The sequence below is a fragment of the Nelumbo nucifera genome, chromosome 5 (genome assembly GCF_055504915.1).
Source record: "Nelumbo nucifera cultivar China Antique chromosome 5, China Antique-T2T, whole genome shotgun sequence".
In the NCBI taxonomy this organism is placed as follows: Eukaryota; Viridiplantae; Streptophyta; class Magnoliopsida; order Proteales; family Nelumbonaceae; genus Nelumbo; species Nelumbo nucifera.
Window position 1 is genome coordinate 80,594,403 of NC_142653.1, and position 17,251 is coordinate 80,611,653.

Below are 17,251 nucleotides of genomic sequence, written 5' to 3' on the forward strand. Positions count from 1 at the left end.
AAAACAGTCCGAGCACCATATCAGATCCAACAGACTTTGGCATGGCCCAGGGTACACCCACAGAGGAAAGATAGTGATTCCATAAAGACATCAAAACAGAACAGTGGAGGAACAAATGACTGTTGTCCTCTTCCTGCTGACCACATAACACACCACTCAAGTCTTGAATCTGCACTCCTCTCCTCAACAGGCTTTTCTTCGTGAGGCACCTATCCAGGGCAGCAGCCCAGCCCAGACAAGAGCATTTACTTTGGTAGGGGCTGTCACATTCCAAATAGTAGCAGCTGGAAAGTCAGGTCTGTCACCTCCTTCCAAAAATCTGGCAAAGGATCTCACAGAAAATGATCCGTCTGCACTCCAGATCCAGCTCCAGCTGTCTTCTTCCAACAGGTTTATGGTCTGATTGGGTATCAACTCAAACAACTCCCTCACTTGATTAATTTCCCAATCTTGGAAGTTTCTTCTAAATGAGGGGCTCCAAATGATAGAATTGTTTGAGACTTCATAGCACTCAGCCACTAGGGGTGCAAATGGATCAGATCATGATCCTATCCGGTCCGAGATCCGATCCTATTTGGTTGAATTCGGATTACCCCTGTTCGGATCTTCGGATCGGATTGGATTGGATAATATGATCCGATAAAAAATCGGATCAGATTCGGATCACCCCTATCCGATCAGAGAAGATCCAATCCGATACGTATTATATATTTATAAATATATATATATATATATATATATATATATATATATAACACAAATATATGTTATTTATTTATTTATAATATATTTTTATAAATTTGTTATATTATTTATTTTTTATAAAAACATGTATATATATGATGAAAATAATTAAAAAAGACTTGTATTTTTTGTTTTACTTTATTTAAATTAGTATATTTTATTTTTCTTTTAATAATTTATTATTTTTTAAAGAAAACAAGTCAGACCGGATCAGATCCAAAGATCCGTCTTACTGAGAGGATTCGAATTCAAATCGACTCCTATCAGATCCGATCGGATTCGAATATACCCTGATTCGAATCCGATCCAATCCGTTTGCATCCCTATCAGCCACCAGAGCATCCTGATTATCAGCCAGGAGATACAACTGAGGAAACAACTGTGCCGAAGACCTTTCTGCACACCATTTGTCTTTCCAGAATTTTAAATACTGACCATTTCCCACCTTCTGAACTAGACCCCTATACAGCAAGGGGTACAAATTCATGATCTTCTTCCAAAGGGAGCACCCTAGGGAATTAACACTAAATCTGGTTATCCAGTCACCTCTGTCTGTGCCATATTTAGCTGCTAGCAGTCTCCTCCACCAACTCTCCCTCTTTGGTCCCAATTGACCATGTGTATTCTTTTTTTCTCATCCCAACCTTTCCATAAGAAATCTCTCTGAATTTTTTCCACCCCTTGGGCCACTTCTGTTGGAATAGGGAAGAGAGAGAGAGAGAGAAAATAAGAAGGCAGATTTGAGAGGGAGCTTTTAGGGAGAGTGATCCTGCCTCCCAAAGTTAAATATTTGGCTTTCCAAGAAGCTAATTTTCTTTCCAGCCTTTCAACCACCAGATCCCAAATCAAAGAACTACACTTGGCTCCTAGAGGCAAGCCAATGGTAGGCAGAAAACCAATTTGACAGGCCAGAACCTCAGCTAGAGAATCAAGATCCTCAATCCTGCCCACTGGAATTAGTCTACTCTTAGACCAATTTGCTCTTAGCCCTGTTATCACTTTAAACCAGCTTAGGACCCCTAACAGAATTTCAAGTTGATCTACTTCTGCAACAATGGAGCAAAGGGTGTCATCTGCAAACTGGAGCATCTGAACTTTCTCCCCCCTGGACATGCTTCAAAACCTTTCCACAAACCCAACTCACTTACTTTATTCACAAAGGTAGTTAAAATCTCCATCACACAGATGAACGGAAGAGGGGGAAAGGGGATCCCCTTGTCTAAGGCCACTGGTACTTTTGAAGAATCCTGCTGATTGACCATTCACTAAGACTGAAAATTTTGGAGAGGTAATGCATACTTCATCCAGTTTCTCCATTTCTGACCAAAATTCATGCTCTCCAAAACAAAGCCCAAACATTTCCATTTCACATGGTCGTAGGCTTTCTCCAAGTCTAGCTTACATAACAACCCCGACCTGCCCTCCCTCTTTCTTGAATCTATTAGTTCGTTAGCCACTAGAACACTGTCTAGCATTTTTGCCTGCCAGGCACAAAAGCAAACTGATTTTTTGAAATTACTGAATCAAGAACTTTCTTAAGTCTTTCAGCTAGGACCTTGGCCAAGATCTTATAGCAACTGTTCAATAAACTAATTGGCCGACTGCCCTTAATATTTGTTGCATCCTCTACCTTGGGTATTGGAGAGATGAAGGTTGCATTCAGATTTCTCTCAAGAGCAGCATTGTGATGAAAGTCCTGAAAAACCTTCATCAAATCACCCTTCACCACCTCCCAGCATTTCTTGTAGAATAAGTTAGTTAAACCATCCAGCCCTGGAGATTTATTTACTTCCATATTTTTAATCACTTGCCACACCGACTCCTCTGAGAAAGGAGCTTCTAGCTCCCTCTGTTGCTCCTTTGAAAGCCTTTTGAAAGCTAGATTGATCGGGATGGGTCTTCTTTTCTAGTTTTCTTTAAACAAATATGATTGAACCTTTTCCTTGCGTTTGCCATATTGTGGAAAAAACTAGAATTTCTGTCTCCCGCTTTGAGCCATTTAAATTTAGCTCTTTGTCTCTATTTCAGCTCATCTTTATAGGCTAGTTTGTCTAACTTCAGTTTAGCTTCTGCCCTCTTTCTTTTATCCACTTCTGACAAAAGACCCCCCCCCCCCCTTCAGCCAAATCCACCTCACTTGGCCTTGACCCCAAACCCTTCTGATTACACCTGCATCTACCGCCTTCAGTTTTGTTTCCTGAAAGAACACTATATCTGACTCCCACCTTCTAAGCAAATTGCAGATCACCAACCTTTTCCTACTTGACCCCAGACCCCTAACATTCCACGAAAGTACTTTCAGATCCATTTGATAACAAAACGGAAAATCCCTAGCCCCTGAACCTTACAGCTTTTTTCCCTCTCCACCCCTAGACGACCCTTCCCCCTTCCCTGCTTTATCATTTAAACTCCAGGCAAGCCATAACATTTCTATGTTTTTCTTCCCTCCCTGATTCCTTTTCTTTCTTTTTGATTTTTCCTTCTCTTCTAACCATCTTTTCTCCATATTTTCCAAATATCTTATTGTTTCTTCCTCCAAGCCTACAATTGAGAACCCCAGGAATTTTCCTAAGCCTACCAGCTTCAAGTTCACCCAAGATGACATTTTGTCCACCCCTTCCCCTTGACTCCCTCTAAACCCTCCTCAGCCCTCCTTGCCCTTAGAACTTCCTTCAATTTCAAACTCGACCCCTTCCCTCTTTTCTCCCCCAATCTCAACACATACCTAGTTCTCGGTGATAGCTGCAAACTGGGATTCTGCCACATCAAAAGTCTCTGGACCTTTTGAAATTGCTAGAGGGGTTACTTCCTCTACTTCCTCATAAGATAATGTGGCAATTTCGATCGCCCACTCCCCACTTCCTCCCTCACCTTGATGAGATGAAGCCTTTGTCTTCGACATGTTTCCCCCTGGGCTGTGTGACATAGGAGAAGCCTCTCCAGATTGAGTGTCTTGCTGATCCTTCCTGCGGTCTTATCAATTGCCCTGCTTCTCGATGGTCTTCCCCATCGGATCTTCGGTTGTCTCTTTTCCTGCTTTTGCAAGGTGCGGGGAGGGAGTCGATAACTAGTTCAAACCCCCAAGGGTCGAGGACTGACCTACCTCCCTACTCTTTTGAACTGGGTTTGGATTTGGATACAACCGGTTCTCAATGTCCTAACTCCTCCGAGTTGGGTCTAGATCTAAGTTCTCCTGCGGTTCGACCCCAATCAGCACAACCCCTCCCTCCTTTTCATTGATCACCCTCAAGCCCAAGATTCCTTGTCCCTTAGATTTACTAGAGACATCAGCTGGCAACACGTCTAGCTCTTGCAAACACTTGAGGATAGTTTCCTTGAGCCACAACTTAGAAAACCCTGACCGGTTCTGACAATCATTTAAAATTTGAAACTCTTTTCCTTTTTTTGCCTCTTCCTAATCTTTAATTCGACAGCTCCTTGTTGATTGATTGGGACCTGTGTCCCTCCACGGGTTTTGAGGCGGCAAAGTGATGCCCATCCTCAGCACGGGATTAGCTTCTTCACACTCCTCCCCCATCATCTCCCCCTTCTCCGGCGAAGCTCCCTCCCCTTGACTTTTCTTTTCATCAACCAGCACTACTGTCCTACTCACCATTGAGTCCTCCCTCCCCAAATCCCTTTCTCCCACCCCTAACCACCTCTTCTCCCTCCACCCCACATGTGGTTTTCTTTCCTGCCAAATCCACACCTAGAAAGAAAGTTCCCCTGCCCATATTTCCACCTTCTTAGGGATCCCCCCCCCCCAGCTTTCACCTTCATCCTAACCCACTCATTCAGCTCATCTGGAGAGTTGTCTATCTCCAGGAAGCCCCCACAAGGATTGCCGATTCCCTCTATCACACTTGGGCACCAGAGGGGATGCGGTAGCCCAAACACCTTGATCCAGATTTCTTTCGGTTTGTCCTCCTTCTCTGGCCAGCGGCTCACTGCCGTCTCATCCCACTTGTCAAGAGCCAATCTGTTTTTCCCCAAACTCCAGGGACCATTTGACAGCATCCAATCCGCCTCTTCCTTGGATGGAAAAATAAACAGGAAGCATTCATCTATTGGCTTCTTCACCCTCACACCCCCTACAGCTCACCAACACTCTGCTGCCCAGGTCCCCATCCCCTCAACTGGAACTTTCCTATCGAAGCATCCCACTACACAGTTTTCAGGAAAATTTCTTGCCCTAACCCCTGCTTCTAAAGTCACAATCACCGTCCTTTCCCTTTCAATCCGACAGGTTGTTTCTCCTAAAATCGGCCAAACCCCTGCTGTCACAGCTTTTTTGAATGAAAAGTTACTTCTCAGTCTAGCATTTGAGCATTTAAAATTGTGCCACGATTCCGCTCCCCACCTTCTTCCTCCTCTCCTCCACATCTCCACTTCAGGGCTCCCCTTAGGTTCCTTTTTCTCCTCACCTTTGCACTCTCCTTTCTCAGGCCACCACCATCTCCCTCAACCTCAGAAAAAGCACTGTCAGTGTCACCCACCTTCGCTATCCCTCTCGGTCATCGTTCACCCAACGGTGGGGAGCCCTGAAGTAGAGTCTTTAAATTAGGGAAATGTGTCTATTTTAAGTGATTTCTATATTGTCGTGAGGAAAAATGACGACATTACGAATGGTTCTATATTTGATGCTTAAGTGATTTCTTTCGTCTGATTCAATTGAAATCCATGTATTAAGTTTGGAATGATTCTATATTTGATTCTGGAGAATAGGTATGATTTTTCTAACCATCTTCTTCTCTTGATTTTCTATCTTTTCTTAATTCTTGTAATGTTTTTAGAGATATTTTATCATCTTATATCGATCCTACATTAGGAAGTTATTAGACTTGGAATGATTCTCAAGTTTTTAATTATCAAGATGCCTGAAATCTAAAGCGTAATTCTTTTAATTGTTATGGTAAGACTTTTAAATTAGCTTGCATACTTGTATTTTCTCTGAGATCTGTTCTCAAAATTTTGTTCCTGATTGGCTTTCCTGAGTTTATCTAGTCAATTTGTTGCAACTTTGATCATTTAATCCTAATTATATTTATAACTGTTTGTAACATATGAGATTGCCTGTTAATACCAATGACATTTTATCTCCATTGTCAAAAGTATGCAATTTGTTTTTCAGAAGATTCCATTGCATCCATGTAAATGGTATATTCTCAGAATAAAACATTGTGGTGTAATATTTGATGGTGACTTTGAGGGTGTTTGGAACCGTGGCGTTTATTAAATAAACGCTGCCACATAGACGCCACTTCAGCATTTCCCCCATTATGTGAATCCGTATACATAGGGACTTGCAAAAGTAGGCGTCAGTTTATGTGTGTGCTTACCATTGGGGGAAGCTTCGTTTTAGCGTCTCCCCGAACGGGTAGGCGTTTATTCACTATTTTGCTGATGTGGTGCCTAATGGCGCCTAAATGTCAATAAATGGGTTCATTATTGCTTTTCTCGGTTGTCCAAACAAATCAAGTACAAAATGTTTAGTAAATAAACATCCATGGCTCCAAACACATACTTTGTCAATGATTATTTAAAAGTTTTGGGTATTCTGCAATTGAAGTTGATATTTTCTGTTGTCATTACAAATTTAGCTTTTGTTTGAACACTTGAGTGTAGTTATCCTCATATATATATATATTTTCATGTTCTCTCTTTCATTTCTTTTTTTCAACCATTTTCTTTTCTCCCCTCTCACCTATCTGAAATGGTTAAATATATTTTTTCTTGATGCAGGTTTCATCTGACATTAGTTATTACAGCAACAGTTTGCTGTTGGATGATGTAAGTTCTTGTTTTCTCTGCACATTGGTTTCATCTGTAATAAAGCAAAACAAAGTAAGGGCTGCAGAAAAGAGAGAAAAGAAGTGGGACAATAGAGCTGAGATCGTGGAGTTCAGTCTATTAGAGTTCCCCCGTCAACCTCTACTCCTTTATATATAATTTAAACTAGCGGGAGCCCGTGCAATGCACGGGATTTGTTAAGGCAAAGTAAAACAATAGAAATTGATAATTATTATAAGGAATGCAATGTTGTTTAAATTTTAAAATAAATAATCTTTATTTTAATAATTTAATAATTTAGATTAATTATATTTATAAATTTTAAGAAAAATAATAAATTACTCCTAAGTAGGATGCATGTTGGCATTCCCAACATTGCTCCCTACTTCACAGGACAATGGCATATGTCCCTTAACATGCATCATATTCTCCCATGTCCAAACATAAGCCCATTTTGCATGTGTTGCTACTAATCAAACTTGCAACTGCTCCATCAGAACTATAAAAGCCTTCTTCTTCTACCTTTTGTTAGATCGAAAAGACCTAAAAGAGCTCGCCTGAACTCCAACCTATCTTCTTCTACCTTTACCTGTTCCTCTCCTATCTGACAGTAGTGTTCGAAGACCACTATTCTCTAGCTTTTCTTCGGTTGAGAATGCCTTGTTTTCACATTTCACCATCAGTGTGCTTCTAGCAGAGGAGAGCAACATGCTACAGGTGAAATGAGCTAGGGAAAGGAACACGTAGGAATGGCAACGGGGCAGGGATCATATTCCTTGTCTTTGACCCCGATTTTGTAATAAATCCCAATCCCCGACCTCGATTCCCATCAGGGATAAAAGTTGTCCTCCATCCCCGATCCCTAGCGGGGATGGGTTCCTTGCGGGGACCCGATCCCGTGGGTCGGCACGACACGATCCACTAAAGCACAGACAGCCCTGCAAGTCGATTTACACCTCTAACATTGGGGAATGAGATATGCGTTCAAGGAATGATATGCAAAGTCAAAGTTAATTATCAAAAAAAAAATGATATGCAAAGTCAGGCCATATTGGGCTTGACCTGTTAAGGAAGAGGGTGCAACTGGATTGGACCATGATCTGATCCGATCCAAATTTGATCTTATTTTTGTCAGATTTGGATAACCCTCAATTGGATGTTCATATTGGATCAGATAATCGGATCCGATTGAAAATCAAATTGCATTCGGATCACACCCTATCCGATCTGAAAGGATCCGATTTGATCCAACCAATATCTATTTACTTATAAAAAGACATGTATATATTAATAATTTATTTATAAATATGTTTATATTGCATTTTTGTAAAAATACATATATATATGTATGTATATATATGATGAAAACACATATATATCTATGTTTTTTCTTTTAATAATTTATTTAAACTTTCTAATTTGAAAAAGATTGGACCAAATTCGAATATCCGACATCCTTAACGGATTCGGATTCAAATAGCCATTTGTGAGATATAACCAAAATTTCGTATCAGATTGGATACGAATATACCCTGATTCGAATCCGATACGGTCAGTTTGCATCCCTCATTGTTTTGTGAAGTAAAGAGCAATGTGGGGAGCTCTTGTGGGTATCACATCTGGATCCATTGAAATGTGTTAGTTTCAAGCATTTTGAAAATACAAAATGTCTTAGTGAAAGAGAAGACGTACTAATGGTCTCTTGGCGCTCATAGAGGTGCTACTTGATTAGATGCTTTAACAGAAGAAAACAATAATAAAAATTGAACAAATACCAATGGCAATTGGTAGAGATGCATTGGATCTTCATTAATGGCGAAGATGCAATGGAAAAAAGTAACAACTTCAAAAGAGACAATCATAAATTAAATCATTAATTAGGAGATGTGCTGATATGGCATCTCATGTTTTATTATTATTATTATTATAAATGTCTTTTTTAAATGTATTAATAACATGCATTAAAATAAGAGGCTTTGGAAAATTCAAATGTCTCTCTCTCTTTCTCTCTATTAGTTTGCAGCTTTATTAATCTAAGCAAAATTGACAATGATTACTTTTTTATATTTTTAAAATAAAAAAACAGGCAAAATGCAAAAAATGGAGAAAATAGATAAATAACTTCTCTCAAAGGAGAGCCATGCTGACATGGACTGTCCAATTTTATTTTATATATATATATTATAGGGATCACAACTTAAAACAAAGAAAATTACTAATGTAACCTTAATTAGTAACATTATAATCTGCATAAAATACCCCTATTTGCAAGCCACAAAAGATAAGCCCTTTCTTTAACACCTATCAAACACCTAGATTGAAATAACAAATTAAAAAGACAATGTTGACCTTTTTCTATTCATAGTCAAATGTTCAGATCTAACTTACTGACTATTAAATTAAAATTTATAACTTTAACAGAGATTACTAGACTCATGGATGACTCAGCAGATGGAGTCCACATGGTTAAACTTTGACTTTGATTGTTGACTGTTTTGATAGTCCTCGATGTCCTGCAACTGAAAGGTAGCTTTCTGAAGGCCATTCACATGTCTGATCTGTTTGATGATACAAAGGTCTCTTTTACAATCATAGACCTCCAATACATCCAAATTCCAGCTCAATCCAATATTGGATTGAGAAAAAAATTGAGTTTCCAATTATTGACCAGATGGCACCATTACAGGTTGAAGGGTCTAGAAGAGCTAGGTGCAAGCCAATTTCCCGTTCAGAGAGGCTCTCACCACCTTTCGACATCCTTGTTTTTCTGCAAATCTGAGATCCTTTTTGTTATAGTTCTCATACCTTGTACCTTTTAACCTTTTCCCTTCACTTTCTTGGCCTTTCAAAAGCTGTTTTTCCTTTTCACTTCTTTATCTCTTGCTACACCATAGCAATCAAATTTGAAACTAAAACCCTTACTTTTAGCCACCTTTCTGTTGCCAGCAATGAGCTTCTTAGAATAGTGGAATAGGGTAGAGGTTTTACTTACCTCGCAAGAGACACCCTGATATGGTTCATGAACTTTCTTGACTCTGCTAGAACACGTGAAAACAACCTGAAGTAGGGAAAGTTTAGAAAGAATTGTCAATCCTATTTTGTGGAAATTATTGAATGCCAGAGGCTCATATATTGTTCTCATTGAGTTCTTTGGTAAGGGTCAAAGTAAGTCCATCCCAATACCATTGGGCTTCATGGTGAAAGATGGAGAGCCTTAAATGGAAAAAATTGAGGAAATGAGGTGGGAGACTGGAAGCCTCAAAGACGTAGGTGGAGGTGAGAAAACTTAAATCCCTAGAAGAACAGAGTTTGAGCCAATCAAATCACAATCTTACAAGGAAAGAATGGTACCCAAACTTGACCAAATGGTGGCCAACGGTTTTACTCCTTGCGCACAGGTGCGGATGAAGATAGGTAGAAAATATGGGAAGAAGCTTTGGTGTGTGAAGTAGAGGGCAAACCAAACTAGAGCATCTTTAAACAAACTCTGGGAGCAATTTTAGATTATCCCAACTGCTAACTGTCTTGATGTTCGACAAGAATAGAGCTGTTTTATTTGAAGGTAAACAAAAAATTTTATTAAAAAAGCAAAAAGAAGTACAAGGAAGGTGATAAGAAATCACCCAAGATAAGAATTAAAAGACAAAATTCCAAAAGATAGATCCTTCAACCAACACCACACCCTCCAAGCATCTCATACACTCAATGAAACAAAATTCAGCAACTTCAAACAAAATTCTCCCCACTATCAAAGTTGTCCACCACCTAACCATACAAAAAATAAACTCCACCCATTTGAAAGCAGCTCACCTTCAACCCCCAAGCAAATAGGAATCCTGATCACTACTCTTACCTGCCCCACTCACTAGAACCAAACACACTTTGCTCTGATTACTTCACAATTTCAGCTTCTTGGATGAAGACCTTATTACTTCTTTTACTTGCTTTCTTCAAAATTTCCACCTTTTTGTTAGGACCTACCCCAACCTAGAAAAAACCTTCACAACCTGAATACTATGATGATTCTTCTCACTACTGAAATGGTTGATGACATTAGGAACCTTCTCATCATCCTTCAAACAAAAAGTGCAATCATTTCCTCTTTCTACTTCCAACGCTACAGTTTGCTCCACAGCCTGCATCATACATCATTCCCTCTCTGTTTGTTTTTGAAAGGTAAAAAGAAAATTCATTAAAAGTGTTAATATGTGCCGAATAGGGGTAGTTTAGTCTTCTTCTATTTATTAAGTAACTTGCTTATGTGGCAGTGTTATTAGAGTTACTCTGCCCCACACTTAAGTAAGGGCATTTCTGTCTTTGTAAACATTATTAGAATCTAATGTAGATTAAGGGGGTCGACTGGATGGGTTAACCATCAGATTTTCGACAGACCCTTCTTCTTCTCTTCTTCTTCTTCTTCTTCTTCTTCTTCTTCTTCTTCTTCTTCTGAAGAAGGAAAATCGGAGACATGCTTCACAAGACTTTAGCTGGAGGTCTGACAAATCTTATGTTTTAGCAGTTACTAACGGCGGTAAAGGTTCTGAATTAAGCACACCTGGTCGCAGGACAGATGGTGAAAACGGGCAAATAAAACTTCTTGAATCAAAGGAAAAAGTGAGTAGGGGAGTTGAAAAGTCGGACATCATCAATAGGGCCCAGTCTTTCCCCAATCTTGTCCAGGTGAATAGGAGTGGGCCTTTTCAAAGAGGTGGGCCTAAGAAAATTGGGCAAACTTATAGAAGAGTGGAGAAAACATGTAGTGGGCCGCCCATTGTGGGCTTGTCTAAGGTGGGACAGGGGGAGTCTCATATTAAAATGAGATTTGGGCCGAAATTAAAAAGCCCATCTAAGGGACCCAATGCACCTTTAAGTTGGGACGTGAGGGGGAGAGTGGCGTTGATAGATGGTAACAACATCTATCATCTTCGTTGAGCTCCACAGGCCGAAACCAACGGTCTTCGAATCTCCCTATACCTGGGAACTCACTACGATGGGTCACGCCGGAGAAGATGAACACGGTGTCGTCGGAAAAAAGAAACCCTAGGTGTATCGGACAAAGGGATTTAGAGAGGCTGGAGTTGTTTTCTCATTCTAAAGAGGAAGATTTTAGTGCCATTGATTCAGACGACACACTAAGTTTAGGGAGTATCGACCTAAGCAGCTCAAGAAATGTGTTTGATGAAGACAGTCTGGGAACAGAGGTATTTTTTCAAGAGAACAAGGAAGAAGATGAGGCACCAAAGTTTAAGGCTACGGTTCAGGTGCCGCTTGTACCTGCAAAGGAAGTCAGTCCATTAGTGCAGGAAGAGCAGGATATGATGCTGGTAGGAAACTCTTCTTATGCTCCAACCTGCAACGTAACACTAGAAGAAGGACAAAAATGGAAGTCTTTCACCTATTAAAGCAGACAGGGTTTTGATTCACGGTGTAAACTCTCTCACGCAAGCTCAGTCACAGGGAACATCTTTAGGCCCATCTCCTTACGAGAATCCCTCTCCCTTGGAAGTCGTCCCCTCAGTCCCAAACATTACAGGTACTGTTGTCCATTCGGTTTTGGTTACTAATGTGCCTTCTGTGCTTGAAACAGATACACCAGCATCCCGAGCCGAAGTTCCAGTGGGGGGGATGAGAAGAGAGACTGGCAGCTCTGAGTGCGAACTGAGAGAAGGTGAGATGGCAGTGGAAGAGGGACAGAAGGAGGAACTAGAGAGAATTTGGGAGAGAATCTACGTGTTGGAGGAGTATAAAGAGAGGGAGGAGAAATTAGATCAAAGGGAGAGAGTAACAACTTTTCAAGAAAAGGACTATTACAGGAGCTCTAATCTGGGGGGGGGATAAATAATGAAGCTAGTGCCTTAATGAGGAAGACTAAGGGAGATTGATTTCAGATATCGAGGGTGATATTGAATTTAGTGGGAGAGGGGAAAGAAGAAAGACTTTGCTGTAAGGTGGAGTCTTTGAGAAGGGGTTTTTTCGATAAAGTGCTTGATGAAGATCATTAGCTGGAATTTGAGAGGCTTGGGAAGTGAAAGAAAGAGAAGGGCATTTAAAGATTTGTTGAGGAGAGAGAAACCGGACATAGTCTTGATGCAGGAAACCAAGCTGGTAGAATTTGATAGAAGATGGATCAGAAGTGTATGGAGATCAAGAGGAGTTTGTTGGACTTCGGTGCCGTCCTATGGAGCCTCTGGAGGTCTAGTAACCTTATGGAGGGAGGATGCTGTAGAATCAGTGGAGGAGCTAATAGGAAGATTTTCTGTGTCCTTAAAGGTTAGGAATGTGGGGGATGGCTTCACTGGGTCTTAACCAATGTCTATGGGCCAAACTCGTATAGAGAGAGGAATGAGATGTTGGAAGAGTTGTATGCCATACGAGGTCTGTGGGAGGGTCCTTGGTGTCTTGGGGGGGACTTTAATGTAATTAGGTTTTGTACCGAATCTAATAACCCCCAAAGGACAATTACAACCAGCATGAGGAAGTTCAATGATTTCATTAATAACTTGGTCTAAAGGAGATATCCCTCTTACAAACCAATTTTACATGGTTGAATTTCCAAGAAAACCCCCTTTGCTCGAAATTAGACAGGTTCCTCCTTACTGAAGAGTGGGAGAACCATTGGACGAACTTGATGGCTAGAGCTTTACCCAGAATCACCTCTGATCACTGCTCTATCCAGCTAAGTCCTGAAACCTTAACTTCTGGTCCTCAGCCTTTTAGATTTGAGAATATGTGGTTAACTCTTCCGGATTTTGTGCACTTGATTGGGGAATGGTGGAGAGAAGAATTAAGAGGAGTGAATTGGAAGGGAGTAAGATTTCACAAAAAATTGAAAAGGTTGAGATCCAAAATTAAGGAGTGGAATAGGGAACACTTTGGAAGGATAGAGGAGCAAAAAATTGACTTGATGTACAGGATTGAGGAAATTGATTCCAAGGAAGCTCAAAGGATGATGAGTGAGCAAGAATGGGTTTTGAGAGGAAATCTACAGGACTTGGAAGAGGTCCTTTTGAGAGAGGAAATCTCGTGGAGGCAAAAGTCGCAACATAAATGGATTAAGGAAGGCGATGGAAATACTAAATTTTTCCATGCATTGGCTAATGGGAGGAGAACAAATTTTGTGGCTAAGTTAGAGGTGAATGGGGAGGAACTCACAAATCAAGATGAGATAGCCAGATGTTTTGTGGATCATTTCAAATCAATCTATAGGAAACCGTTGAATAATAGGCCAACCTTGGAAGACTTGGAGTGGACTAGATTGTTTGAAGAACAAGCAAAATGGTTAGAAAGGGATTTTAGTGAAGAAGAGATAAGACAGGCGGTGTTTTCAATGGATAGATCCAAAGCACCTGGTCTAGATGGCTTTACAATGGCTTTCTATCAGGATTGTTGGGATGTGGTCAAAGAAGACCTTGTTGGGGTGTTTCAGGATTTTGTAGATAAAAAAACGGTGAGCCCTGGAGTCAATGCTACTTTCCTAGCCCTAATCCCAAAGAAGGCAGATGCAAAGAACCCTAAGGACTATAGGCCAATCAGTCTAGTGACAAGCATCTATAAAATCCTGGATAAAGTGTTGTCATTGAGAATTCGAGTAGTACTACCCTCCATCATCAGTCAAGAACAAGGTGCTTTCGTGCAGGGAAGGAAAATAACAGATCAGATCCTAATAGCAAATGAATGCGTGGAGGACATGAGAAAGTCAGGAACCCAAGGTTTTGTTTGTAAACTAGATTTGGAGAAGGCTTATGATCTTGTGGATTGGAGTTTTTTACTAGAGGTCCTAGGGTGCTGTGGGTTTGGAGCTAGATGGTGCAATTGGGTAAAGGGCTGCATTAGTTCCTGCCATTACTCTGTTTTGGTTAATGGGGTGGTGAAAGACTTTTTCCCAGCTTGTAGAGGCCTTAGACAAGGTGACCCTCTCTCCCCTATTCTTTTTACCCTAGTTGCAGATGTCTTCAGTAGATTAATCTCTAAAGCAGATAGGGAAGAGGAAGTTAAAGGCTGGAGGATTGGAAGGAACAATGTCCGAGTAACCCACCTGCAGTTTGTCGATGATATCATAATTTTTTGTGAAGGGGGTGACAGGTGGGAAGTGAGAAATCTCAAAGCATTGTTACAACACTTTGAGAATGTCTCCAATTTGAAGATAAACCTGGACAAGAGTTGTGTGGTAGGGGTTAATCTGAATGAGAGGACTTTGCAGTATGTGGCGGATTGTTTAGGTTGTCCCATTTCTTCTTGGCCCTTGCAGTATCTAGGTCTCCCTCTAGGGGCTAACCCAAAGGAGAGTAGATTTTGGACCCCAATTCTAGAAAAGTTTGAGAGAAGATTAGCTTCTTGGAAAAAGAACTACATTTCCATAGGGGGTCGAGTGACTTTATTGAGAACTACCCTAGCAAATTTACCGGTTTATTTTCTCTCTATCTTTAGGATTTCTATTAGGGAAGCTAAGAAGTTGGAGATGATAATGAGATCTTTTCTGTGGGAGCCTGGGGAGGAAAAGAAAGATCATCTAATCAATTGAGAAATAGTTTGTAGGAGTAAAGAGGAGGGTGGATTGGGAGTAGGAAGGTTAGCTCAAAGGAATAAAGCTCTCTTAGGGAAGTGGTTGTGGAGGTGGCCTAGAGAAAAGGAGAGATTGTGGCATGAAGTAGACGGGAAAATGGTTGGGATATGGGTGTATCATGTCAAGCTACGTTGGCATCTCCTTGGAAAGTAATTCAAAGTGTCCTCCCTCAGTTTCTCAACTTGGTCAAGTATGATGTCAGCTCTGGTGACTCTGTTGAGGAATGCTAGGGTGTTCAAAGAAAAGGAAAGAAGCTGACATCATACTTGACCAAGTAGATCATAGGCCAAGTAGATATAGAACAATCTAAGGAATGCTAGGGTGTTCAAAGAAAAGGAAAGAAGCTTACAAACTGTTGAGGATTGTATATTGAGTAGAGCCATTCGTTGGCTAAGAACTTTGGACTTCTTTCGTACGTTTTCCTTTGATGACATTTGGAGTAACTGGAAGGCGGTAGCCACTAGTCATACGAGGAGGGACAAGGCAGCTGCAGTGTGGAAGCCTCCGCCTGAAGGTTGGGCAAAGCTGAATTTTGATGGTAGTAGCCAAGGAAACCCAGGCCCTTCGGGGATAGGAGGGGTGCTGAGAGATAGAGAGAGCAACATCCTACCTTTGTTTTCAGGCCCTGTGGGAATAGGAGACTCAAATAGAGCAGAGATCTTAGTGGCTGTACAAGGCATCCAGATTGCTGAACAGTTTGGAGTTCAACACTTGATAGTTGAAGGAGACTCTAAAATTGTTGTGGGATGGTTGACAAAGCCAGCTTCAGCTATGTGGCGATAAAGAGATTTATTGAGGAAAGTCAATTGGCTCACAAGAAATATGACAGTCACCTCTCTTTGGGTAGAAAGATCAGCAAATTCCTTAGCGGATGGACTAGCTAAGCAAGGGGTTTCAAGGGATCATTTGTTTTGGGTTGCTATGTAATTTTATTTCTGTTTATTTCTGCTTATCCGATTCTTAATTGATGTAATACTTTGTTAGAAGAGGTAACAACTCGTGCCTCTTCATGGGTTTCCTGTATTGCCTTATATTCTGATTTAATAAATTATTTTCATTCATAAAAAATAATAGTATAGAGATTGATGGATTGAAAGCATTTCTGCATGATCACTTCCAAACAAAAGATCCTGGTAAACTAAAGTATTTCTTGGGAATAGAAGTTGCAAGGTCGAAGCATGGTATCAACTTGTGCCAAAGGATGTTCTTGACTTGCTAGAGGAGACGAGATTGTTAGGTGCCAAAGCAGTTGAAACACCAATGGAGCTAAATGTCAAATGAACCATTGATGCAGGTGAAGAATTTGAAGATCCTGGAAGGTACAAAAGATTAGTGGGTAAGTTAAACTACTTGACTATTACTCCGCCAAATATATAACTTGCAATTAGTGTGGTAAGTCGGTTTATGCAAAATCCTCGAGTTCCACATTGGGATGTAGTTCTAACTTCTAAGAATTGTGCGATATTTGAAGGGGGCTCCAAGTTTTGGTTTGTTATACAAAGACAGGAAGAAGTTTTGAGATAGAAGGTTACACAGATGCTGATTGGATTGACTCAATATCTGACAGAAGATCCAATACAAGGTATTACACTTTTTTTTGGAGGGAATCTGGTGACATGGAAGAGCAAGAAACAAATTGTAGTAGCAAGGAGCAGTGTTGAAGCTGAAGCCATGGCACACATTGCTTGTGAATTGGTGTGGTTAAAGAATCTCTTGCAGGAGATTGGGTACTCAGTTGACAGCCCTATGAAGTTATACTGTGACAACCAAGCTATAGTTCACATCTCATTTAATCCAGTTTTCCACGAAAGAATGAAGCACATAGAGGTTGATTTCCACTTTGTAAGAGAAAAAGGGGCTTAGTAGAGTGGTAAGCACAACACATGTGAATTCAGAAAATCATTGGGCAAATTTGTTTTCAAAAGGGTTGAGTTAGGGAAGAGTGGATTACATATGTAACAAGCTAGGATTATATGACATATACTCATCAGCTTGAGGGGGAGTGTTAGAGTCAACAATCAAGAGGGTATTTTAATCTTTGTGCTTTGTTATTAAGAATTACTTTGTCTAGTTTGTCTCAGTTTAAGTTATGTGTCCCATACTTAATTAGGGACATAAGAGTCTTTGTACCTTGAGTTCAAAACATATAAATAA

The 17,251-nt window shown here is 40.4% G+C and overlaps 1 protein-coding gene across 3 annotated transcripts in view; it reads left to right on the top strand.

Annotated features, from left to right (window-relative positions):
- LOC104593842 (ATPase, V0 complex, subunit E) overlaps nt 1-17,251 on the top strand; it is a 54,439-nt gene that overhangs the window by 15,332 nt on the left and 21,856 nt on the right. For all 3 annotated transcript variants that reach the window (XM_010253866.2, XM_010253867.2, XM_010253868.3), the window contains exon 3: nt 6,487-6,534. In XM_010253866.2, coding sequence (XP_010252168.1) covers nt 6,487-6,534 — 48 coding nt within the window. The remainder of the gene's footprint in view (nt 1-6,486; nt 6,535-17,251) is intronic.